Source organism: Lepidochelys kempii, chromosome 3, assembly GCF_965140285.1.
Source record: "Lepidochelys kempii isolate rLepKem1 chromosome 3, rLepKem1.hap1, whole genome shotgun sequence".
NCBI classification, from domain to species: domain Eukaryota; kingdom Metazoa; phylum Chordata; order Testudines; family Cheloniidae; genus Lepidochelys; species Lepidochelys kempii.
The window spans coordinates 86921767-86949237 of record NC_136382.1 but is presented as its reverse complement, the minus strand read 5'-3'; the positions used below and the strand labels follow the sequence as shown (position 1 = coordinate 86949237).

General features: G+C 43.2%; 1 protein-coding gene across 5 annotated transcripts in view; it reads left to right on the top strand.

The window, feature by feature from the left end:
- The first annotated feature begins 1359 nt into the window (after positions 1-1359).
- Positions 1360-27471, top strand: part of TRAF3IP2 (TRAF3 interacting protein 2) — a 45895-nt gene continuing 19783 nt past the window's right edge. The window contains exons 1-5 of one of the 5 annotated variants that reach the window (XM_073337067.2): positions 1360-1512; positions 6441-6635; positions 14338-14424; positions 14662-15441; positions 26193-26382. In XM_073337067.2, the coding sequence (XP_073193168.2) occupies positions 14409-14424; positions 14662-15441; positions 26193-26382 (986 nt within the window). In that variant the 5' untranslated portion in view covers positions 1360-1512; positions 6441-6635; positions 14338-14408. Of the gene's footprint in view, positions 1513-1639; positions 1725-6440; positions 6636-14337; positions 14425-14661; positions 15442-26192; positions 26383-27471 lie in introns of all 5 variants that reach the window. The other 4 variants (XM_073337068.2, XM_073337070.2, XM_073337066.2 and 1 more) reach the window with 4 other exon arrangements.

The window sequence follows — 27471 nt, the reverse complement described above, 5'->3', positions numbered from 1 at the left end:
CTATAGCAGACTCCCACCACGACATCCCCCTTGTTGCTCACACTTCTAAACTTAATCCAGAGACACTCAGGTTTTTCTGCAGTTTCATACTTGAGCTCTGAGCAGTCATACTGCTCCCTTACATACAATGCAACTCCCCCACCTTTTCTGCCCTGCCTGTCCTTCCTGAACAGTTTATATCCATCCATGACAGTACTCCAATCAAGTAATGCTCACTCAAAGAACTGACGTGCCTGGAAACTTCACATCCTCTTAACAAAGTGTATGATGATGAAATATGTAAAAGCATCATGGGTGAGAGGAGAGGAGGGAAACAGAGGTTCTGTTACCTCCCTGCTCTCTGCTATGGCCACATCTGAAATATTGCATTCAGTTGTGGGTGCCTCTTTACCAAGATAGTGCTCAATGGGCGGGAGTTCAGAAGAGAGCAATAAAAACAAGCAAGCAGCAGGAGGAACTGACTTCTGAGGGATGATTTTAGATAGCTAAATATGTATAGCTTGACTAAGCTAGAGTTCAGGGGGAACCTGATGGCTGCCTACAAATACCGGAAAGGTGAAAACACCAAAGAGGAGAAATGAATGAACGTGGCACCTAGGAGTATAAGTAGGAGGAATGGGTGAAACTAAGCAAGGAAAATGTAGGCTAACAGGCCTGACAGTGAGATCTACTGGACTAGGAAGTGGTAGAAGGCAGTTTCCTTGGGACATGTAAGCTAGATTGGAGAAAGCACTAGAGAATATACTGTGGAGAAAATCCTGACTGGCAAGAAGACAAGCTGGATGATACCAGAAGCACTTCTAATATCTATGCATTGTTGCCAACTCTTGCCACGTTTGATATTTTAATTAAAGTCCCAGCTGCTGAAGTTCTGTGACTACATGAGAATCTCAACTTTAATTTCTTACAACAAATGTTCCTAGACGTAGTTGTGAAGAAGAGTCTGAAAATGTTACTTGAGTCTTGAAGGTTACACTCAAGAACCAGAACACAAATAAAAATAACCCGTTTGTAAATCACATGATTTGTAAGACAATCTCATGATTTTTGGTGGTCCAACTCACGCTCTTAGAGCAGTTGGCACTGACCATATACATTCTAGTGTTTTTAAAAAAAATCAGACACTTCTTCCATTCAGGAATATTATGTTTGAAAATCCTATTGGGTTTCCCCTGCAGTTACTTGTCTGTACCGGTTAAACAGCAGCCTGATTTGTAAGGACAGAAACATTTCAAGGGACTTTTTAACTTCAAAGTAGTTTTCCTCTGTTACTGATTCACTCCCCCTCAGAGATTTTCAGACTGACGCTTTCCACTTCTGATTTGTGATTTGCATACAAGTTCTACTTCCTGCTGCAGAGCCTGTTCTGCAACTTACCTGAGAGAAAGAGAAAGGGAAGCATAAAGGGAGAAAAGAAAACCAGCAATCCACAGGAAAAGAGAGTGCAGGAGAAAGCCCAACAGTCGCTCTCTACCCTTAGTCAGTCCAGTGTGTGTCCCTGCTAGCCCCAAGGTAAGAGCTCTTAAAGATACTACCATTCCCTGTCACTGTTTGTTACTAACCACTGACCCACTTTGCCTCTTGTTTTTCTTTCTCTTCTTTCTGAGCTCTGACCTCCTTTTTATTTTGCCCATTTTAGCAAACAGTTTAGCAAACAGTGAGTTTGGCAAACAGCTCACTGTGCTTCAGCTGCTACGCTTTACAGATTTGGATCAGGACTGTCTGTGAGTAAACACTCTGGAAACGGATGACATACGCCATGTTTCTGTGTCGTCCTAACATCCTAAGCATTTGCATAGACGTCTGAAAAATGCCAGCGACGGGCCTGATCCTGGCTGGCTGGTGCACAGGCGTACCACTGGAAAGTAGCTTGCACAAAGCTTTCACCTCTACCCCTCTGTGCCCCCCACACAGGGGTCAGCCAGTGATCCTGAATTCTCTGAGTGGTGGCACAGCTGTGCTCCCCAGGAGCTTCTGGAGGAATTGTGGCACCGTTGGGACAGCGTGATTTTGCACTGCCTGCCATGCAGGCCCATGCCTTGCTGCCTACTCGGCCATAACGAGGGGTTGTTTCCCAGTAATCTAGGAACTGCTTAAAAGGGCACATCATTATGGAAAACAGTGAAGAAGTAGGATTATAGACCAAGATAAAACACTTCCAACCTGATGTTAATATCAGAACAGATTGCAAGTGATCTGATATTAATTTTTAAAAATCAGCTGTACAACTGATATGTTAACATCCCTTTCAGAATACTCAGTTTGGCAACTCTCACTAACGTTTGCTGGCTAGTGAGAACAGTAAATATGCCCCATATACGGTGCCTTACAGCTGCAACTTGTTGCTTGGAATTTCATGGTATTGCAAAATTAAGGTATCCTCTAAGGACTAAGGCCTGACCTACATTAAAAATTTATACCAGCATAATTATGTCAGGAAGGTGATGTTTTCCCAACGTAGCTATGCTGGTATATGCACTAGTGTAAGACCCAATTATGCCAGCAAAACTATGCTTTGTAGTCTGTTTTGGTGTAGCCTATTTTGCTATTTGTGAGCTATACTGACAGTTATAAGCTTCATCTATACTAGGCAGGTTTGCTGGTCTAGCTAAACCAGCAAACCCTTCTTAGCAATAACAAGACCTTAGGTAGAGACTGTACCAACTCTTTAGTGCCATCTGCAAGGAAATAACAAAATGCTTCCTAGCTCCATAGGCTCAAAAAATGTCAATGGAGGAGGGGGAAAAGGTTGGTAAGACCTCTGTTCTTCCTCTCATTGTCTTGTATTTCCCCAAAGCCCTGTTTAGCATGCAGCCTCGAGTTCATTTCGCATTATCCACACCACTTCTTGGTTTTGGGAATTTGTTTAGTTTTTGCAAACTACTCTTGAAGATTGTTGTCTGGAATCAAAGAAAAGGAATTTCAGCTGGATAAGGCTGAACTGGGCACACTTTGTCATCACATCCTAAACAGCATGAGAGCCCAATGGCGTAAGGTCACAATCATGCCTTAGCCAATTCAAGCACTGCTGAGGGCCCTGTGGAGGGAATGTCTTGTTTTTCAGTTTACCCTACTGTGGGGATTGGGTACAAAGAGTGATTGAGGGTACTTTGATTATTGTGTTAGGGCTGGATGCCAGAGATGAGGGGGGGAGTTCACCCCCCTACACACACTTTTGAAACAGAAGGGGCTGTGCCCTCCCCGTGTTTGAGAACCTGAACTCAGCAGGGGGAGCCCAGGGGGCCCAGACGCCCACCCCCTGTCCCCTGACCAGAGCTGGGTGGTGTAACAGCAGAGCCCCTTCCCTGCGGGCATAACAGAGGAGCAACTGGGCCAAATTTGTGACCTGGTGCACAGGGTCACAACACCACTCCAGCGTGAGAGTCTGAGCTAGCAGGATTTGAACCGGAAGAGAGTTTATCTACCCAGGGTCTTCTATGGCATTATCTTATCTGAGTGACTCAGGCACCAGCAAAAGCAGCCTGGCACGAAGGGCTCTCACTCTCTTAGGACCCAAGGCACTGCTCTCCTGTTAGTTTCCGATGTGCCTCCGCTCTTCACACCGCACTGGTGAGCTCAAAGGAGCAGCTGTGATCAGGCTAAAGTCTGTATCAGGGTTGAACTGAGGGGCAGTGGTTCTGATGTTGGCTTATGGCAGCCAGAGTGCCCTTCAATATACTGCTATGCTCGGTGCATTGGAAGCTCTTTTGTGATTGCTTTGGAAGGCAGGCCGCGTGCCTTGGAAGAAGGTGCTGGAGCTTATGTGTAGGTGTTCACCCAGGGTTGGTGGCTCCTTCTGCAGGTACCCAGAGGGGTGTTCATTCCTCGTCAGGAAACATGTTGAGGGGGAAGCCTGAGACTAGATCCCTGGGGGAAAGTCTGCCTAGTGCTGTGCTGATGTCAATGTCTAACAGTTGGCCTCATGTTGACCCAGCACCCATAGTATTAAGGAGATGTGCCAGTGTTTCCATAGTTAAGTTTGAAACCAGCTTCCACTATCGAGCCCTATTTTGGCATCCTCATAACTTCGAGTTGGAAAATGGATTTGGCCTGGAAATTGCCATGTTTACTCTGCAGCAAAAGGAGACTGTTTCTGCAAAGTTTGAAGAAAATTCATCAAGATCCTTTGAAGTCACACTACATTATAATAGTGCCATGGTTTGAAAATTTGGACTTGGTATCTATGTCTTCCTCTAGCTCTAAAGCAATGTGTTGCTACCTCTTCAGGGGAGCATCAGAGCCAGGCAGAATTCCAAGCCTTATGCTCAAGAAAGCACATGGCCAGCACCCTAGCTACTCCCCACGGAGATGCATGCCACCCTTAAGGGGCAGGGAGGAGTGGAGACTTGTGGCTGTGTTGGTCACCCTGTGCACCAGCCAGCATTGTGGGGTAGTGGTGTGCGCACGCCCCCTGTTCAATGGAAAGCTCCAGGAGGTATTCTGACTCTAAGCCAGAATGCCGTGGTGTTTTCCCTGGGGCAATGCACCCCCTACGCCTTCTGGGCTGTGCCTAAAGAATACCAATCTAGCCCTGTGTTAGCTGAGAATGTACTCCGCTTAGAAGCATCTCATAAAAGCAAATCTTTTGCCACTGAAATAAAGAAAACACAATTATATTAAAATCAGTAATTCAGTGGTCAGAGTTATCATTATGTTTTGATAAAATATACTTTTCATTATAGTTCATATGCATGTGTGTGTTTATTTTGTGGACAGTTCAGGATTTATGACATTAACTATTCATTTCCTTGTTTTCAAAAGCTTGCATTTTGTTACTGATGTGATATGCAAGCATGTTGTTATCATTCAGCAACATTAACTAGCATTTAAATAATGTGGTTGTTGTTTTAGAGTATACCTAGCAGTCACTAGAAGTACATGTCACTAAACCGGGAGCGGGCAAACTTTTTGGCCTGAGGGCCACATCGGGTTTCCAAAATTGTATGGATTCTGGTTAGGGGAGGCTGTGCCTCCCCAAACAGCCAGGCGTGGCCTGGCCCCCAACCCCATCCGACCCCCCTCCCCCATGCTTCTCGCCCCCGATGCCCTCCCCGGGACCCCTGCCCCATCCACCACCCTCTTCTCCCTGTCCCCTGACTGCCCCCAGACCTCCCGCCCCCTGACTGCCCCCCCGGGACCCCTGCCCCATCCAACCACCCCTTCTCCCTATCCCCTGACTGCCCCCGGAAACCCTGCCCCTGACTGCCCCCTGCCACCCCATCCAACCCCCCCCTCCTTCCTGACTGCCCCCCCTGCAACCTGCCCCCATTCAACCCCTGTTTCCCGCCCCCTAACTGCCCTGAACTCTATCCACACCCCCGCCCCCTGACCAGCCCCTCGAACTTCCCTGCTCTCTATCCAACCCCCCCTGCTCCCTGCCCCTTTACCGCGCTGCCTGGAGCACCGGTGGCTGGCAGCGTTACAGCCACGCACCGCGGAGCACAGGGCACCGGGTCAGGCCGGGCTCTGCAGCTGCGCTGCCCCAGGAGCTCACAGCCCCGCCGCCCAGAGCATTGCGCCCACGGTGCAGTGAGCTGAGGCTGCAGGGGAGGGGCCGGGGACGAGCCTCCCTGGCGAGGAGCTCAGGGGCCGGGCAGGAGGGTCCCATGGGCTGGACGTGGCCTGCGGGCCGTAGTTTGCCCACCTCTGCACTAAACATATGGGGAAAATGTGCCAAGCACATAGCAGAGTCTCTGTCCTGAAAACCTTACTTTCCAAAGGCGTACCTCTATTAAGGGAGTCATGCTTCCTGTGAAGATGTATTGATTCTGTTTCCTTATATGATAATCTTGGTTTCTGAGATAAGATTAGCTATTGCTGAATGCTGGCAAAATTTCGACGTGCACTGTAAATATTGCACTGCAATAATTTTGATCTAATGGTGAAGCTCCGACTTGATTAAGCTCCAGTAGGAAAACAAACTCCTTTTTTTCAGCCCATGCAGTTGGTTGGGCATCCAGGAATCTGCTACCATGGAGTATAGTTCTGGGTCAAGATTTTCAAAAGTGCCCAGTGATTTTTGGGTACCCAATGGGAGACAGCTTAAAGGAACCTGATTTTCAGAAAGTGCTATGATGGATCTGTAAAGCAGGGGACTACAACTCCTGTTAGCCCCCTCCCCACTGTACATCCCATTTCTTCTAGCCAAGCTGGGCTTACATTTCCCATCACCCCTCCTGGCTGAACTACCCCTTTCCCTTCCTCTGGCCAGATAAGGGGAAAGACACTTGCACCATTGTTAGCACCAGCGTAGTTACCCTAGTGCTGGAAAATGAGTATGGTATTTTATACTGTCGGGAAGGCCTACCCATTAGAGTTAGACACATGCTACGGTTTTCCTTCCGTATACAATCCTTGTGTTGGTTGCAGAGAATATGTAAAAATAGCAAAAAACTGAAAACATGTCAGCATGGAAAAAGAACACTGTTTGTTTCATACAGTAGAACCTCAGAGTTATGAACACCAGAGTTACAAACTGACGGGTAAACCACACACCTCATTTGGAACTGGAAGTACGCAATCAGGCAGCAGCAGAGACACCCCCCCCCCGAAAAAAAAAAGGCAAATACAGCACAATACTGTGTTAAACGTAAACTACGAACAAAAGGGGAGGGGTTAAAAAAGGATTTGACGAGGTAAGGAAACTGTTTCTGTGCTTGTTTCGTTTAAATTAAGGTAGTTAAAAGCAGCATTTTTCTTTTGCATAGTAATGTTTCAAAGCTGTATTAAGTCAATGTTCAGTTGTACACTTTTGAAAGAACAACCAAAACATTTTGTTCAGAGTTACGAACATTTCAGAGTTACGAACAACCTCCATTCCCGAGGTGTTTGTAACTCTGAGGTTTTACCATATTATTTATTATTTTATACCATCCGAAGTATGCTAGGTGCTTCCCAGAAGACATACAAAAGAATCAGTCCCTCCCTCAAATAGTATATAAATCTACCTTTTAAACATGGCCCAATGGTCCTGTCTTCATTATGGAATGTACCCATTGGTGACAACAGGTATCAGCAATGAGTGCAGCTAAACATGGCTAGCACAGCCAAAAACAAACTCTTCAGCTTAGATTTCCTTTGACCTTGATCGTTTGGATCATAGGTCCCAAATGGCTCCCCTGTTTGCAGCACTGCTCTCGGCTGAAAAGGTTTGGGCCTGACTTCACTTAGTTTTGCTCTTCAACTCTCAAAGCCCCCTGAAAAAGAATGAGAGCACAACCACCTTCATTTGTTGCAGGTTCCTTTCTCTGCCTTGTCAGAAGTTTTGTCTAATCAAAACCAGGCAGTTGGAGGTATTCTGTGTGGATGTGAATCTTGACCTTCAAATTGGGAAATAGATGGAATGCTTTGTGGTTGATTATGAAATCCTTAAACTGTAAAGATGGGCCTGAAGCTAACCCCCAGCTACAAACTCTTGAATGTTAAGGGAGTTTAGCCCTGCTATTGAACTCTGCACCTCAGGCCTAGCTCTATTGACCTGGAAAAGTGAGTGTCTGATCCCCACCTTTCTTTCCACTTACTTTCTCCCCTGCAACCCGCACCAGAAACATCCAAAGCAAACTGTGTCCAGAACAAGCATATGATGTGGTCGTTGTATTGTGAACACTGCTGTCCAGGACTGTTTCAACAACACTGTCAGCACTCCCTTGGCTCCAGAGCTTTCAATTTATCTGGCAGGAGAAATGGAAGAATTTCTCTCAGTCTGGGAACTGTTGCAAGGAAGCTTGGAAGAGTTTGGTCACAAGAGCTTAAGCCACTGTCTATCAGCTCACTTAAAAGAGCAACTCTCCAAGGCTATTTACTAAATTAATACATGTTACAAAACTTTGAGTATGGGGAGAGGAAGGAACAAGAGGAGACAAGGACTGTTAATGGGATTTTTTCCATTTATTTTTACTACATTTGCTACTAGAATGTTAATTCCATTTACTAAAGGCCTCACTTTATGATTTGCAGGAGTCCACACAAGAATTCAAGCTGGTTGTCAGTAATCTCCTGTATAGCCATGGTAGAGTGACCATAGTTCCCTAAACTGAAAACGGGACACCGGGTAAGAGATGGTCAGTGCTCACAGGCTGGCCCAACCCCTGCTGTGTGGGTGTGGCCCGAGCCGCCTGGTGTCGCCTCTTGCCCAAGCCAATGTCCTGGACATCATGACTTTTTTTGGCAAAACTGGACCTTTGTCCCATTCGCTTTTGCCTGAACATTCCTCCATAGCCCTCTCAAGCAAGAGCAAATGGGACAAATGCCCAGTTTTGCCAAAAAAAGTTGTGACATCCGATACAGAGCTTAAAAAGGAGGACTATCCCAGCCAAAACAGGACATATGGGCACCCTAAACCATGGGGGAATACTAAATTCTTGGAGCTTTCTGGCAATAAGAAAATACCACCTAAAATAGTTCTATATATTTGAGGATGGGATTAGGCCATAAACTACATTCTCCAGTTGTCTCAGTGCTAGAAGAGGAATCAGATCATGGTTTGCTGAGAGCATTTTGATATGCTGAAGGACTCCTTTATCCCAGTTCTTGACAACAGGGGCCCAAGTAAGTTATTTGTCTGTCTTGTGCTCTACTTTTAGTATAAGTTAAATAGAAAAATGTTGAGAAAAATTGGAAGAAACTCTACAGCATGAGGCCCTGTATAACAACAGGATCAAGGTCTCAGTTTTACATCTCTTCCAAAAGCTGGGACCTCGAGTGGAATAGTAACGTCATACTGAAGCATTGGTTCAGTATAGACTTGGGAGGAAGAATGCTACTTACTGAATCATCAACATTGCCAACCACATGTGGGTTTTCTTTTGGAAATTTCCACCAAAATATGGACTGAGCCTGCTGCCAGCATCACCCCAAAGGTGGATAGGTTCCCTGGCATGCAGTGATCCCTTGGGTAGCCTCTTGCACAGGGCTTCTGCAATTTAAAGCAGCTTTCTCCCACCAAAACCACTGAGAGAGGATGACAGAAAATGTAGGGGTGGAAGGGACCTCGAGAGATCATCTAGTCCAGCCCCTTGCCCTAAGACAGGACCAAGTATACCTAGACCCTCCCTGACAGGTGTTTGTCTAACCTGTTCTTAAAAGCCTCCTATGAGAGGGATTCCACAACCTCCCTAAGTAACTTGTGCCAGTGCGAACTATCCTTAGAGTTAGAAATAATGATACCCAATGGCATGTAAACCAAGCCCTAAAGAAAATCTGCATTCTCAGTGCCCAAGAAATGGCCCAGAGAAGGTGGATCACTTGGTCCCATAGTTCTTTCTCTCTGTTTGAGAATTGTGAAACTAGTGCAGCCTGAACCATTAGTCCAAGGATGAGCATGTCAGGCAACAGCTTTTCTCTTGGTATCTTTGGCCGAAGTGAGATTGCGCTCTCCCGTCAATGGGAGTCTTCACCAAGCTGCAGCTTTACCAGGTCTCCTTTCAAGGAAGATCATGCAAGCAAGGGAGGACCGGACAGAGATTTTATGCTAAAGAAATGCCAGCTTATTAAGACTATTAAGTAGAATGATCAGAACAGCCAGAAAACTGTTTTCTTTATTTTTATCTTATGTTTCACAGGAAGACAAGAGAAAAAACTCTGTCTGCAACCTCCAAGGGAGGTAGAAAGCTTTCATTCTCATTTGGGTGATAGCCACGCTGTGGGGTTTGGTTTGTTGTTTGAAACATTCACATCTTCTGGGTATCTGAAATGTCTCAAAGATCATGTAAATCTAATAGCAGGCAGGTGAGGCCTTGGACCAAAACAATTTTTCCTTATTTGTTCCAAGTTTACTATAAGGCATAATTAGCATTAATTTTGGAGAAGAAACCGTTATTGACATTTTAACCAATAGATGTTGTGCAGCCTGTTCACCAACCAAGATCTTTTAAAAAATATACTTTACAGTGGACTTTTGTGTTGGTTTGGCATTCTGAGAGCAGATAATATTTGACTACATGGTTATTCATCTCTTGAACCTATATCGTGTTTATGGAAAGGCCATATCTCTTTTCTGTCATTCTTGTGGACTATAAGATAAAAACAAAGAAAACTATATAATAAGCTGGGACAGGTCTGATTCCAGCATCCTCATCCTTTCCTAAGGTTTGGGTTTTTAGTCTAAAGTTTTAATTTCTCAAACATTGCATACAATGGGTTTAATTCACCCCCTCTGACACGGGGTAGCCAAAACTGCACCCCTATCCACCACCCAGAAACACAGAACCTGAGGGATTAAAATTCTAGGCACACAGACAGTATGGTGATGAGTGTGGTTTAAAAACAGACACACCAATAGGAAAGGAGAAAGCGTTTCCGTTGTCATGTCCACAGAGGATAAGACAAGAGGCAACTGGTTTAGTATGCAGCAAGGGGTATTTACGTTGGATGTAACTTATTATATTACTAAGGTGTTTCAAATAGTCCCTTGAGATTTTATATTACCCCCTGCTGCTTGAATGCTCACACTGAAAATGACCTATATATCTAGGAGCAAGAGGACTCTCAGTTGCATCATTCAAAGCCAGTGGGCTTTGAATCAGATGCTTGATTCTTCCCAACAGGTCATTTCCTCACTTGGCTGGCAATGTTATCAGTGTTGGTGTTAGGCTGACAGCTGTTGAAGACAGAATTTCCAAGTGAAGTGCTTTTCTGGTGTTTTGATATGCTCGCTTCAGTGACCATCAAAGAGACAACAGACAGATTCAGCCGATGAATTTGTTTCTGTAATTTGCCATGTTCAGATGTTTGATAATTGCACATAATAATGATGCTAAGTTAGTATGACTTATGAAGTCAATGGAGTTATGCCCGTTTACACCACAGATGAATTTGCCCATTATCTTTACGATCCAAGATGGATACCAAGGGAAACATCTTATGAAAGAGCAGATGCTAGTCAATGGTGGGAGGAGAGTTTGCAATGTGAATAAAGTCTAGAGATGTCCCTTATGGCCCCTTAATCGGCTTTCACCCATGTGTGAAGTATGCCATTACACTGGTCGTTTCTTCACTTGGGGGTTGGTCCAAAGTTGCCCATAAATCATACACATCCCAACTAATTCCCCAGTCACAAAGCAAGTATGCGCAAACACGCCATGGCCGGGGACCCTTGTTGCTATATTTACAAAGGCATTTAGATGCCTAAATATGCATACAAGTGATTCTTTCAATGGGAGTTAACACCTAGCCTGCTTAGGCACTTTTGTAAATATCACTAGGCACCTATCTGCAGCATTAGGTGCCTGAATATCTTTATTAAACCTGGCCTTAACCCATATTTCCAGAAGTCATCTGATCGCAGTACAAGAATGATGGGGGCAGTGATATAAGCAGGTGGTTCTCAACCAGGAATACATGTACCCCCGGGGGTACGTAGATGTCTTCCGGGGGTGCATCAACTCATCTAGATATTATTACGAATTACACCTGAGAGGACACGCACACAACTGCTGCGAAACAATATTTGCCTAGTTTTACAACAGGCTACATAAAAAGCACTAGCAAAGTCAGTACAAACTAAAATTTCATACAGACAATGACTTGTTTATACTGCTCTATATACTATACACTGAAATGTACACACAATATTTATAGTCCAATGAATTTATTTTATAAATATATGGTAAAAATAAAGTAAGCAATTTTTCAGTAATAGAGTGTGGTGACACTTTTGTATTTTTGTAAGCAAGTCATTTTTAAGTGAAGTGAAACCTGGGGGTATGCAAGACAAATCAGATTCCTGAAAGGGGCACAGTAGTCTGGAAAGGTTGAGAACCACTGATATAACCAACCTTTCCAAGCAACTATCACTTCATCGCTATTGCAAAGAACAGAGTAAAGCAAGTCCCCATCTTAATCCTGTGCCAACTATGAGAACTCCGTTTTCCCTTTAGAGTCACACGCATTATTACTGTCACAGGACACTACTCAGCTAAAAGTAGCAATCATATGTCTATGGCTTAAGGGAAAAGGGATACAAACCACAGGAAAAACTGTATGATGTTGGTGAGCTTACTGTCAGGATTTCAGGCATGGATGCCTACAATAAAAAGGAATCTAGTTAGCACTGTACTTTGTTCTCTGGCCTGTGTCTGGGTATCTGACAAAGCAGCTACATGTGCTGTGTGTTAGTGCTGACCAATAACTGCTCTGAGGGCTTGTCTACATTGGGAAATTTACCAGCATAGTTATACCGGTTTAATTATAAACTATATGTGTAACTATAGTGGTAAATTACCCTGTGTAGAAAAACCTGAAGTTACACATTGGAGAAACCCTTTCTCTAGACGTACAGCCCAGGAGCTGTGGAAAATAATTTTGCCAGGCCACATCTCCTTTTCAGAGAACCACAACCTGAAACGTCACTGTGCCAGAGGTGGTTTTCTTGTGCCAAGTCACCAGCTCTATGCTGCTTCAGGATTACAGTTACAGAGAATTGATCAACATGGGGGGTACAAATAGGGTTTGGCCTATGTAATACAGTAGTATTACACACTGGCCACAAAGCACTCAAGGATCTGTCCTAAAATCTCCATTTTTTGGTCTTCCTTGTGGCTATGCCTTGTGAAGATTTTGGTGATTTTTATCACATTGGCTCCTACAGCCTTAATAAGCTATACATACTCTCTGACATGGTTGGGTTTGAAGATGTGAAAGTTAAAAAAGCTGAAATCTGCCAGAACTCTTGCTACATGTACGTCCCTTTTGCAATGATTTTCCTCTGAGGAAAGTCCAATTGGATTTGCTTCAGTTTTTACATTGTATTATTTCCTTTATGCTACTGCAAAAGAACAAGACTTGTGGGAACATTTTAGAGCAGATGAACTGGATTGGCAATTGCTCTTCCCCAGTTTGACCAAGAATTAACTATAAAGAGCATGTTTTTACTTTTTCAAATTAAAGGGACACATTTTTGGCGAAAGAGCTACTGAAACCAGAATGGTGTTGAGACATTTCTCAGTTAGACACAGAACATGATATTTCTCAATGATTTTGCTTGACTGTTTTGAATTCTTTGTTCATTGGAACATACTCTTTATGTACAGCTTTCTCTTTAAACTACTTGTTACTGAATATTGTAACTGAAGTAAATTTCTTCTTGGTTTACTGGAAGCTCTTTAATACTCTATGCTTGTGATTATTAAGGCTTTTAAGCCAAATTCTGTTGGTGGTGGATGTTGACGTTTGCTTTGCTATGAGTTCTTTGTCCCAGTCATCTTTATTGATTGTCCTAGTTTGGTTTCAGGCTTCTTCCAATAGGACAGAAGTAAAACTGTAAAGGGGGTGGTGCATATTTCCTCACCCTATCTGTTAGAAGCCCTGAGGGTGCCAGAACTATATATAGCATTTGCCCATAACAGCCTATTATCTATTAGGTTGTTGGCTGTTGCAGCCTTTTATAAGGTGTTGGCTTACATAGCTTCATTTGACTTCTTATTTACATTATAATTTCAAAGAAAGCCCCTTGAGGCCCACTCTGAAATATTAGAGGCCAATTGAGAGTGGTCATGCTATCCAAGAATCAGTACTCTTGTCAGATAACTTTAGGTTGAGCATAGAAAGAATGTTTTGTGTAGTTGAACAGTGGGGCACATAGTTCTAACTCCCCAAAGTTGGTATAGTAATGCTGCATGCTTTGGGCCTGGCTGCTACTGTAATGACAATGCTATATTAAAACATTATGAAAGTAGTTTGGCTGGAACTGTTTTACTGGCAATACCATAAAAAGAAGCTGATGACTTTACAATTTGGATCCCTATTGAACGCTGGCAGGGCATCTGAAATTCCATATGACCTGTACCATTCAATCAAGGTTATTACATCATCAGAAAAAGGGAACCTAAAGAACAACAAAAATTTCCAAATGTCTGTAAACTCCCTGTAACCTGAGTTAACAGTAACCATGTAATAACCAAATGGACGAACTGCTTTGAAATAAGAGCCAGCAATTGGAGACTGGCTTTAGTCATTAAGTTTAACTCAGGACTCAAAGTTCTTTAGTTTGGCTGAGAAGGAGAGTGTAGAGCATGGGCAGCAAGGTGGGGCTCATTATCAGGTCTGGATCCACAACTTGCAGTTGGTCCCATCTCTGGAACAGCCTGAACCAAATCCCCATATCAGAATAACCTAAACTTTCTGTCTGGAAATAACACAAGACAGGCTGTTCTTCCAGACTTAGCAGGATCGAACACAAAGTACCAGAAGCGCCCTTAAATTTCTCTGTTTTCTGAAATGTGATTCTCAGAACTTTAATCAGTACTCCTGGTAAATCTTTGATACATAGTCATTATTTCTAGATTTTTAACTGTATGAAACTGCACTGTTTCAATAGGGATAATTTTTCTTGTTTTCCAGTTTGTTGGAAAATCCTGGCACCAAATTAAGAAAGTTAATTCATATTTCCACAGTCTTCACAAAAACTCAAAATGGCCTCCATTGCAGGTAAGTCAAAGGCTATTGCTCAATGCATTTGTTTCTTCATCAAAAGTCAACCAAGCAGAGATATTTCTATTGTTGATCTGTCTTTAAAAACGCATCACTGCTCTGTCATATTCTGTCTTTAAAGTTTCACTCTGTGGTCTTGAATCATAACATTGAAGATATAAGTTTATCTTCATAGTAACTCCAGGAATTAACTGTGAGCAGATAGTTTTATATTGTTTGTTCTTCCCTTTTCAGGCACTGTGATGAGTCGAAGCATACCAGTTGAAGTTGATGAATCTGCATTCTGGTCCCCATTTCCAGAACATTCACTAGAAGAGGCTTTGAAACCTTCTATTGAAAATACGGAGAATTTGGTACCTTTAGGACCATATCCAACTCAAATGTCTCAAAATTCCTTGGCTGATCAGTCACATTTACGTAAATCCTCAGAGCTTGCAAACTATCATCAGCCTGTACCACACAACATAGCAAGGGAGGATTATGACAGTAGTCTTTGGGTAAGATATCAGGATTCTGGAAAAGATGTGCCTTCCACTGAATCAGAGGCTGGGATGCTCCCACCTCAGTCTCATCTTTTAGCTATGGAGAAAACAAATAAGCTATTGAGATCTCAGCTTTCAATTGATTCTCCTTATACTGGACACGACTCTAGTAAATCAAACAAAAGTTTTTCTGATGTTTCACAGAATGCATTTGATGACAAAAGCCAAGAGAATTTACAATCACATCAGCCATCAAACAACAGAGCACCATTCGACCTGCCAACTGTAGACACTGGATATGATTCTCAGCTTTGGGATGTCATGGGCATCAGGCAGTTAGAACCTCCGTTACCACTTACATCTGTGTTTAACCCCCAGGACCTTCCAGGGCCATTAATATCCAGAGAGTTTCTCAGAATTGAACCTCAGCAGTATCCTGTATACCAACAAATGCTACACCGTAATTTTTCTCCACAAGCTCACTGGAACCTCAGATACCATTGTCCAGCTGATCCACACCACCCAAATCCATGTAAGTTAATGTTATTGACCAGCATTTAATCTGCTTTTCTATGGTATCACCTTCTTAGCTCCAAACTATGTTTTAATAAGTTGTTATTCCTACTGTACTTCCTTCACAGGATGCATCTATTGTTTTCCAACACCTATTACTAACCCCTTTATCTTCCTAAATGTTAGCATGATGTCAGTGAATTTGATAAGGCAGAACCTTCAATTCAGATAAATCCATTCTAGGCCTCAAAGTTCACTCATCAGAACACAGTTGGTGCTATTGCAGAAAAGCTATTCTTTCCCTGTCATGCATTTTGTGTTCCAACTTCCTTGTTCCTGTTTTATGTTATGGTCATTTCTCTTCTCCTTGCATCACTTAACTTCCTGGAGAAGAAGAGCTAAATTCATAATATCCCCTTGCTTCTTCCCTCCCTCCCTACCTCCTCCACACACACACATTGTGTGCAGCTGTACACTAACAGAATGGGTACAGTTTGTTTTAAAATGTGAACAAGGGGAGGATCCCCACAGAGAAATCAAAGCAATATTTCAATCATATCCGAAAGGCAAACAGCAAATGGCTGGAATGGATTTGGTCAGGACCAAGAAGCTGGAAACTGTGGTCCTCCCTGTTACATGCACAGTGCAGCATAAATCACCTCCTGACAGCTTTCTAAATTTCAAATGATTATTAGGCAATCACAGCCCACAATAAGGCTTTGCACTTACTGCATTCTATTATGTATTTTCTAGGCAATAACAATATAGTGTATTGTGTTCACAGGCTGTAATCTAGCCCTGAGCACCTGCTATCTTCCATTCATGAAAGAACAGTAAAACTGCTTTTGATGTCAAAGAAATCCTCTCAGCAAAGCTATTCGCCCAAGGACTGTTACTTTACATATTCATTATATGACGCACTTGATGTCAGAAACCATGGATATATGATTCCACTGTGTTTGTGATAAGTAATTTTTCTTCTTTGAGTGGTGGTCCCTATGTGTATTGCACATATGGGATATGCATGCACACAAGTCCAGAATTTTTTGCAGCCATTGTCGCTGTGTGACTTTATTTGCAAGTTTTGGTGTCCTCAGTTCCTTTTTTACTGTATCATTGCTGTAAGATATCTTATATAGTTGTAGTAGTTCTTATAGTATAGTATACATAGTATAGTTAGATAGTGTTTTTCCCCACTTTCTTCCCCTTCCCCGCCCCCGGACTTCTCCCTCCGAGAAGTCTGGGGTTATGCCCTGGGTCCTGGAGTTCAAAGAGAGTGTTTCCTGCCCTCATTCCTTTTCAGCAAGCAACAAACATCAACATTACCTCTACTGCCTGGGGGAGGCTCACATTTCTGCCATACGTGTGCTGCTCTTTTCCCCCAGAACTTGTGAGGACCTGGACCTGAGACTCAAAAAGCATTTTTCACAAAGAAAGCAATGAAGCCCCAATCAGATCCAAGCCAGGGGCCATTTTCTCCCCCCCCCCCCCCCCCCGAAACAGTCTTACCAAGAGGGCAGCACCCCTCTGAGCATGAGCTCAGGAACAGAGGCTAAGACTGGTAAGCCTAAGGAGAAGGGCTCAGAGGAGAGCAAATGACACTCCCACAGACATAAGGATAAGTGATCTTAATCTAAAACTGTCCCAAAGATAAAACTGTCCTGACCCCAGCAAAGTGAGGAGAGCCAGTGCACGTGGGTGCTAAGGACTTAGGCCTGAATAAATATTTTTGATAGGAGAAGGAGGTACACAAAGGTACAGATCCGACAGTTCTAACGTCTGCTCTGATGGTGGAGGGTCAGGATAAAGAGTTCCTGGTGCTCCCATCCACTTCTAGAGCTGATGCAGTACCTGTAGCAACATGACCTGGAGGGAGCCAACCACCACAGTAACCAGGGAGACTCTGGTTCCAATGGCTCCACCAATGGGCAATCAGAGACTTACATCTCCCCAGAGAATGTCTTTGCTCTTCCCTATCCACATTCACCCCTTCCTTTGGGACCATCTCTATTCCAGGACACCAGAGGAAGATAATTCTGATGAGGCAGAGTTGTTCTCCCATCCCACCTTGAGGCACGACCATCGGTAATGTCGGTTATACTGGAGATAAGAGATCCAGCTTTCTCTTCTGATGATTCTGAGGCCCCGCAGGAGTCGCTGCTGCCTCACACAGAGGTGACACGAGACAAGAATCCCAGATGACTGGAGTTCTGGGGTATCCTATGCCATGGGGTCCTCTTCTGCCAGTTGATCCATCCTACTGTCAATATTGGAGACAGCAAAAATCCTACCCTAATACCAAGAATCAGTGCAGGAGTCCTATTTACCATTGCCCAGACTCTTGCAACCGGTCCTGTCAGAATATCTGAAAGGGGAAGATGAGACAGATCCACTGGTTACAACAGTTCTGGGAGCAATCTTGTCATCTTACTGGAGAGGGGGTTACTCCATCTTCTCCAGACAACTTTAAACAATACCACGAGCTCATGCACAGAGTGGGTCCTGAGCTACAGATTCAGCTGGAGGAAGTCCAGGAGCCTCAGCTCAGTTTACTCAACATTCTGCAGCCAGTCAAGTTGTCCTCCCCATCAACAAGGTCATCCAAGGTAAAAGTAGTTTGGCACACTCCTGCTTCTTGTGCTCCCGCCCCTAAGAGGGCTAAGAAGTATTACCTTGTTCCACCCAAAGAGGGAGAGTTTTTGTCCTCTGACCTACCACTTAACTCTGTGGTGGTGCAGGTTCCTATAGAGCAGTCCAAACAACAGCATCCAAAGGTTACTCCTTCTGATAATGGCCATTGTTATGAGGAGAGACTTGTGGTTACAATCCCCAGATTTCCCTAGAGAACTGCAGAGTACCATCCCAGATCTGTCCTCAGGAGCCACCACACAAAAGACAGAAGGTCTATAAACCCAAGAACCCAGCCTCTGCAACATCCACTGCCACATCATACTCTAACCACCAAGCGAAGAGCTTCTTTTGATGGGACTGTCGAGACCCAAGTCCCTTTTTTGATACCACTTCATTCCCCTCCTCTGGTATTTGGAGGCCACCTTTACCCAACTTGCCAAAAACTGGAGAGCCCTAACCTCAAACAAATAGGTATTAGAAACTATTTGTGGTGGCTATCTAATCGAGTTTCTGGTACCTCATACATACAAACCCCCTTCCCAGTTCCTGTTCAGGGACCACTTTCATGAGAATATTCTATTCTAGAACTCCCTTCTCTTCAAGGGAGCCATAGAAAAGGTTCCAGCTCAACATCAAGGGAAGGGATTCTATTCCCCTTGCTTCTTGATCCCCAAGAAGAATTGGAGATGGAGGCCGATTCTCAATTGGAAGTAGTCTGAATGGGCTCATTTGAAAACTAAAATTACACACAATATCCTTGGCACCAATAATTCCCTCATTAGAAAAGGACACCTGTGTCATGGATCTCAGTAGGAAAGATGCATATTTTCACACAGACATCCATCTAGCCGATAGGAGGTTCCTCAGGTTCCTCTCCGATGCAGAGCACTACCAATTCAGAGTCCTCCTCTTTGGTCTAACTATAGCTCCCAGGATCTTTACAAAGTTTTTTTCAGTAGTGGATGAGAAGAGAGGAATATACAGTCTTGCCTTGCCTCGATGACTGACTTCTGATGAGGAAAACCAGTGGCAACCAGTGTTATACTCAGCCTTCTGCCTTCTCTGGCTGTCTGTGTCAATCACAAAAAATTCACATTGACCCCCCACGAGATTCAGAAACTTTATGGGATAACGTTAGACTCAACTATACCAAGAGCTTATCTATCTCTTAAAGGGTTCAGGCTATGCACCATTCCATACATCAGGTCACTATCAGACCCAGGATTTCAGGCAGAACTTGCCTTTTCCTCCTTGGCCATGTGGTCTCATCCACATATGTTCACCAGGCTTCATCTTTGCTGCCTACAAGCATGACTTCTCTCATATACTCACCAGAGAAGGACAACATAAACGGCAAAGTGACACTTCCACCCAAAGTTTTAGACACTCTTGTCTAGTGGACAAAACCAGAGATAGTTCAGACGGGGACACTAACTCCCGACGCAACTATTGTTACTGACACCTCCTCCTTGGGCTGGGATGCTCACATGGGTGAGCCTATGGCACAAGACATCTGGCCCCTACAGGAGTCCAGAATGCATATCAATTTACTAGAACTCCAGATGGTCTGTTGAGCCTGTGACATCTTTGTCCCACTCATCCGATCCCAATGTCCAAAGAAGGTCAGACAAGGTGACAATGGTATTTTATACAAACAAGCATGGAGGAATGAGATCTCTCCCACGGTGCATAGAGGCAATCACCCTCTGGAACTGGTGCATCAGCCATGGCATAACCATATCAGCAGCATATTTACCAGGGGTGCAAAACTTCCTAGTGCAGTGGTTCTCAACCAGGGGTACATGTACCCCTGGGGTACTCAGAGATCTTCCGGGGGTACTCAACTCATTTAGACAGTGTTTCTCAACCTGGGAGTTGCAGGGGGGTCGAGGGATGGGTTTAGGGAGTGTCCAAATTCCAGCATTAAGGAGTGGCAAGCAGGGCAATTGCCCAGGGTAACACACCACAGGGAGCTCAGTGAGGCTAAGTTACATGCTTCAGCCCCGCTGCCTGGGTTTGGGCATCAGACAAGGCTCATGAGTGAAAGACAGGCTCAAATATACTTGAGTCAGCAATTTCCCAGTAATAGTGGGCTGTGACACTTCTGTATTTTTATGTCTGATTTTGTAAGCAAATAGTTTTTAAGTGGGGTGAAACTTGGGGTATGCAAAACAAATTAGACTCCTGAAAGGGTACAGTATTCTGGAAAAGTTGAGAGCCACAGCCCTAGGGGACTCCCTGAGCAGACATATTTCTGCAAATCACAAGTGGAAGTCATAATTCAGTCCTCAGTGATGTCTTGCCCAATGGGAAATGGCAGCCTGGGACCTTTTTGCCTCATGGGAGAACAGGAAACTTCCTTAGTACTATTCAGAGCAGCCCTGGGCAAGGGCTTGATGGGAGATACCCGCCGGTGTTATGGAAGAATCACCTGGTATATGCCTTCCTTCCCACCCCATTGGTATCACAAGTTCTACACAAGATCCACCAAGACAGATCTTGAGTCCCTCTGATTGCACCCAACTGGCTGACACAGTTCTGGTTTACAGATCCGCTGAAGCTCTCAGTTCACCCACCCATGAACATCCCCACATTGCCGCATCTTCTAACGCAGCACAAGGGCAGATTCACCGCCCCAATCTGGGACTGCTGCACCTCAGGGCCTGGTACTTGATTGGGCATCAGAAAGAGATCACTCATTCTAAAAGGGTGCAATCCATGCTTAACCCAGGTAGAAAAGACTCTACAAGATGCCGTTACTTAGCAAAATGGAAGTTTCTCTCCTCTTGGGCTCACCAGAGCAGCTTGTCTCCAGAATCTGCTGTTATCCCTGCTATCTTAGAGCATCTATTTACCCTTGAGTCTTTGGGTCTCATGCTCAGTTCCCTGCGAGTGCATTTAGCAGCGATCAGTTCTTATTGTATGCAATATTTACTCATCCTGTTTCAACTAGATTTCTGATGGGGATTCTCAGATCCTTGCCACCATTGGTGAAGTTCGTACCTCACCAATTTTATTGTCACTCACCAATCCCCCTTTTGAGCCTCCAGCCACATGCATCTGTCTGTGGAGGGGGCATTTCTACTAGCCATAATGTCAGCCAGAAGAGTCAGACTCACCATATGCTACCTTCTGTAAAGAAAAGGTCTCGTTATGACCACACCTTAGATTCATTCCTAAATTAGTTTCTGAGTTTTATATAAATCAAGTAATCCATTTACCAGGTTTTTTTTCCCCAAAACTTCATACCTCAGATGAAGAGAGATGGTTGCATTCCCTAGACATCTGAAGGGCTTTGACCTTTTATCTGCAAGTAACTTTAAGAGATACCCCTAAGCTATTTGTTTCCATAGCAGAGGTCAAGGGGTCAAGCTGTATTGACGCAGAGAATTTCAGAATGGATCTTTGGTTGTATTACCCTTTGATACTGTCACATTCCAGGGTGCAATCCAGACCAGTGAGGGGTCGTCACCACTTGCCCTGCAGCTTTGGTGCTTCACAATGCTTTGCTGTTGTAACTTCCAAGTGGGCCACTCACAAACAGGCAAACTGCATGCAGATCATGCCATCAATGTCTGTGTATAGCTACAGCCCTGGCCCAGAAGCTCTGACCCCAGTGCCCTATCAACAACACATCAGCCACTCTCTGGCTTCCAGGAGCCTTGGTTACTACTGCAGGATGACCCCAACATACAGCCAGTCCCAACATTTCCCCAAAACATATGTTCTGTACTGTCCAACCCTCTACTGGACAGTGCAGATATTAGAGTTCTGTTGCTCCTGGGGTCAATATACAACAATTTGCTACTTTAATTGGAGTTACCTAAACAATTCAGTTTAGTCAAAACTAATCCAATGCTGAGTTTAAAGAATAAAACAAGTAAATCTAACTACAAAGAGAGAGATTTTAAGTGAGTACAAGTACAAGTCAGAAATGGTTACAAGAGAAATAAAGATAAAACACTTTGTAGTAACTAAAATATAACAAACCAGATTTGGTTCAAGGTAAAATCCTTATCACATACTCCCAGCAACAGGGCTGACCAAATTCTCAGATCAGAACCCCTCCCAAAGTCCAAAGGCTGGTTCCTTTGTCATTTTAGGTGAAAGAGAGATAGGGAGAGAAAGAAAGAATTTCTGGGGTGTTTTTGTCTCTAGCTTTTATAGTCCAGTCACCCTTTGAAATGCATTTTCCTGAGGGTTACCCCTAGATAAATTTCCTTCCTGCCGAGAGTATGGAGACATGGATTCTTGTGGTGAAAGAAGTTCCACAGTGTTGCTTGCTAAAATGCAGGTGGATCTGTCGCTGCCCCCCTTCGCTGCCATAGAATGGCCACTTGACCAGTGATTGCCAATCAGCTATGAGGACACCTGGCTAGAGGCATTAGCTTGTCCTTTGTCTCTGAAAAACAGGTTTACCCCCTCCCCAAACTTGTCTGATAAACACATCTCAGTCATAATTTTAGCTTGTGTTCATAAGTTCACATATAACATTGCTACACACATTTCACCATGATATTATTGACCACTGAGTTGTTAGTTTTCAAATGATACTTCACATGGCATATTTTATACAAAGATTATTACAATCGTATGCAGGGTGTGAATAAAGGGATGCATTGAGTCACAGTTACCAACTAGCTCATATTCCCCCTCCAGAGGGGATGAAGGTTCATTCCACTAGAGAGTAAGCTACTTCGGCCTCATAACTGAGAGATGTACCTCTCCTAGAGATATGTAGAGCAGCTATTTGGAACTCTCTTCATGTCTCTATGAGACATTAAGCTCTGATCCAGTTGTCAACTGTGGATACAGCTGTGGGGACAGCAGTACTTCATTTAGTTATCATTTCTGCATCCTTGCACCAACCTGCAGTCTGACTACTGTTTGTTAATCTCCCACGTGTGGAATACACATAGGGACAATCACTTGAAGAAGAAATAGAGGTTACTTAGCCTGTAACTGGAGATTCTTCGAGATGTGTGCTCCCTAGCTATACTCCACTACCTGCTCTCTGCTGCGGACTGTTTTAACTGAGGTAAGAATAGGAAACTGGAGCGGCATCAGCCCTCACTATCTTTTATGCCCTCAGTTCAGAGCACAAGGAGAGCAATGGCACATATAAAGGCCAAAGGACACTGCTTGCAAACAAAAAAAACTGGATGCAGGTACATGCATGTCCCACATGTGGAATATCCAGATAGGGACCACATCCCTCAAAGAACCTCCAGTTACAGGTAAGTAATACCCATTTATTATAGCATCAGGAATATCCAAATGAAAGAGGTGACACTGTGTTGTCTTAAAATCCTTTAAGCCAACCCAGTCCGTCACATAGCAGTGCCTGTCCCCCTCGAGCCGACTACAGGCAACATCCCCCAAAACATGTTTACTTTCATTTTGCATTCCCTCTGAGCTTTTTCAAACCATGCCTAGTAGTGACACAGCTAATAGGGTGGCGGCGGGGGGGACGGGGGACGGACGGACGACCCACAGTGGTACAAATAAATAGAATGTTGCCAATCCATAATTTTATCAGCAGACTTACAATAACTGATTTTTTTTTAAGTCTCTAGCCCTCATGGCTGACAAGAAAAGCTTGAAAACATGATTCCATTGTACTCTAAAGGCTCAAATCCCAGAAGGCAAAGAAAATGATTGTCTAAAAATGTCACTGTTTTTAAGCCCATCTCATGATTTTTCGGGCCTTGGCTTTTTTAACATCTGGAATAGGCAATACCATAAATGGCAATTGTCTATAACCATGTTTTTTGTTTCTGTTAACATTTTACTATGGAAGGAAGTTACCTTGAGTTTATCATAATGAGAGGCAATAAGAGCATTCATTATTTAGTTGCTGAAAAAATAGAGAGTATTTAGCTTTACGACACTGAAATAGTGACTCTAAATAGCATGTAGTTCTAAAGTAAACAAATGTAAATAAAAAGAGAACTAATGTGAAGAATATCAAGTACTTTTATTAGTAAACACACAAATTACTTGTGGATTTATAAACAAATCCCTCATAGAACTCCAAATATGATTCAAACAAGGGCCCAATTGTCAGTCTGAGCTAATATGACCTACTAGCATAGTATTGCCCACCCCAAACACTTCAAAATCATGAGTTTGGATTAAAAATCACAAGATTTTAAAATATAGTAAATATTGGGTTCTTTTTATTTGCCTCTGATGATTGAGTCTTTTGGGTCACATTTTCTCTGTGAGCACAATGGCTAGAAACTTAATTTTTTAGATGAAAACTGAGATTGTCATGTTATAATATGTCTCCAGGATATCAGGGTTTTTAAAAAACCACCAAATATCACAAGACTCATGATAAAATAGCAAGAGTTGGCAACATGTCTAGCACTTCACTCTTGTCCCATCTGCTTCTGCATAATTTAAGCTTTCATTTTGTAAAAAAATTAATTTTCCAGCCCTGATAATTGCCTCCTGACTGGCAACTGATGCAGTGCCATCTTAGGGAGTCCACAGAGAGACCAAAGCAATGGACTCCGTTTCCCCAGCCTGTGATACAAGTTGCTTCCACTGCTTTCTATTTCTGCTTATGCCTAAACTATACTTTGTATATACCAAAACAGCCATTACACATGTGAAGGTCTAGAGATGAGTTGGGTGAGGGCATGTGGCTGCCAGTGCCACCACTGGGGCAGGGAGCCATTCCTGGCAATGAACCTGACGTGGGATGCTGAAGGGAAAGTCTCTTTCCCCATCTGTTCCTCTTGTAGCTCATTAGAAGTTACTTCCTGTTTATCAGCAACAACACAGCTCTTCAAATGTACAGCCTCAGTTCAGTTTCCCCACTCCAGTTACGTCTGTGGTCCCCTCTGCCCAGCTATACCTGACCCTTGAAGAGGAAAGACTCTGGAATGACACACAGTAGTGCAGTGTCCTGGCATTCATTGCCTTTGCTATCAGCTGCCTGGGTGCTGCTTTGCTGTGCCTTGATCTGCTGATTGACATTCAGCCCCGGCACAGAAAGTGAACAGAAAAGTTTTGAGACCCCAAAATACAATAAAAATAAAATTTAAAGTCTTAATGTTACAACTGAAAAATGAAAACTTGGGTGGCTGTGTAGATCACCTCCAATTAAGGTTGGATACCAGCACTTTCTAATGAGACCCTTCATCTGAGCCCCTACTCTTGCTGTGATCTACTGCTTGTACAGCTGCACCATGTAATGTGTTCGAAGGCAATAATTTTGCAGATGTTTATGGAATTAACTTACCATCCTCCTTCAAATCCCTCATTAAAACCTCTCCTGTTCTGTGGGGCCCACAAAACCTTGAGAACAGTTAGGCTGTGTTCTCAGTGAACAGTAACCTATCAGAAATATTGTCTCCTTGTACTCCCCCTTGTGTCTGCATCCACCCATTGTCTTTTGTCTTAAATTTAAATGGTAAGCTCCGTGAGGCAGGAACCATCTTTTTGTTTTGTCTTTGTACAGCACCTAGCACAATGGGCTCCTGCTCCATGACTAGGTGTTATGGTAATACAAATAATAATAAAAATTAATAATTAATAGATACTATGATGTGCACATCAAAAAACCAATAGCATTTTTGCAAAGAAGTTATTTGAGCAAGGATTGTCACATTACCTTCCTTTAAGATAGTAATAGAACCAGCCTCAAGGCCTTAAGAGGTTACTGTTAGGCAGACAGCAAATTCGTTCAGAATGAAGTAACAAAATGAAAGATAATTTTTCTCTTTTCCTTTACAATAATTTCAGTCTGTTTAGCCTTAGTGTTGCAAACTGATTTGTTCCAGGATTTTTCTTCTGCTTTCGTGAACCTGTTGAGATGATTCATTTTCTCAGGTTAGAGCACAAAAAAGTCAGGCATGTTAAATATGGATGAAGACCAGCTCTCACTATTTACCTGTCAATCTTCCCAACATTCCAACCCATTGTGGAAAGCAGAACCCCATTGTTTGTTCAAGCATGGAACTTTGTTCTGTAAAATGTTTCTTAAACCTGCTACTGATCACACTATATAACCTACAAGCTGCTAGAGCTTTCCTAGAAATGAAGTAGGTTGTGTTTGAAATATGGAAACTTCCAGCTAGTCAAAAGTAAATTGATGAGATCCTTGTGTTTATTTTATTAATTTCTTAGATGGTAGGACTGCCTTCCAACATTTTGCACAACCCTCGCAACCACTGCCTTCTGTTCCTGGACCTTGCATGAGAGTCATCCATCCTTCCCAGCAAGTAATCCATAACTATTCAAATCCTCATGCTCCTAAATGCAATGGAGAAAGAGTTCCACAAAGAGAATGCGCCTCTCCAGTATGCCCACGATTTCCGTAAGTATGCTTTGAGAATTGGGACACAAACTTTGAAAATTCTAGATCAGTTTTGTTGGAGTTTGGAACCGGTATTTGTAAAGCCTGTAATGTTAGTGTTTCTTGTTGGCATGTGTGTGGAAAGGTTATTGTTAAGTTTATTTGCTATCTCCCATGCAATGGGGCCTCGTACATAGCAGAATACAGACTCTCAGCTTGGTACCAGAACTCTAAAGCCGGTTACTCTGAAGTGTGCACAAGTGTAAATACTTGAAGATTAAAAGGAAGAGGAGTTGGAAATATCTTAGTTGAAGCTTCAGAACTCTTTCCCTCCCCAGCTCATTTATGAAAAAGATCAATGAGGTTACATTCTTTAGCCTCCAGTTTTATGATATGCCGGCCAGATCAGCCTTGATTTCCTCAGTGATTTGCAACAAATAAGTTCATCCTTATCTCTTCTGTAGCTCAGAGGAAAAGAGAGAAAAATCTTGTTTAATTCTGATAGCTATCTAAATTAACACTTCCAGCATGTTCATCGACTTCTCATGACATAATAAAACATAGCACATCTAGCACTTTTCATCTGAGGATCTCCTAGAGCTTTGCAAACATTTCATTCATTGGGCTTCACATCGTCATTATTATTTATTAGTAGTATTTTTATTGTTATTACTACTACTACTATCGGCCCCATTGTGCTATATAATGTGCTATCCTCACTTAAGAGAGAGGGAACATGAGAGAGAATTTTTTTCAAACTTGATTACCTAAAGTTACCTTCAGTGTAAGCTGCAGGCACTCAGCACCTTTGAAAATCAGGCCACCTTTAGTTAGGTGCTGAAGTATGAATTAAGGTGGGTTACCTTTAGGCATTCATTTATGAAAATATTTAGCTATATATTTAAATTGAACTAGTAACAGAACTCTGGAGTCCCGGCTGGTGGCTACATAGCATTCTCTGCCTCCAGAGAATTAAGAGCAATAATGAGCAAAGTGAGATGCAGTAGCAAATTAAGTTTGCATTAGAGATTTTCAACTTGTCAGTGGAAAGGATGGTGAATATCTAATGTCTTGAGAGAGTTTCAGTCAAGTTTTTAAAATGGATGATAA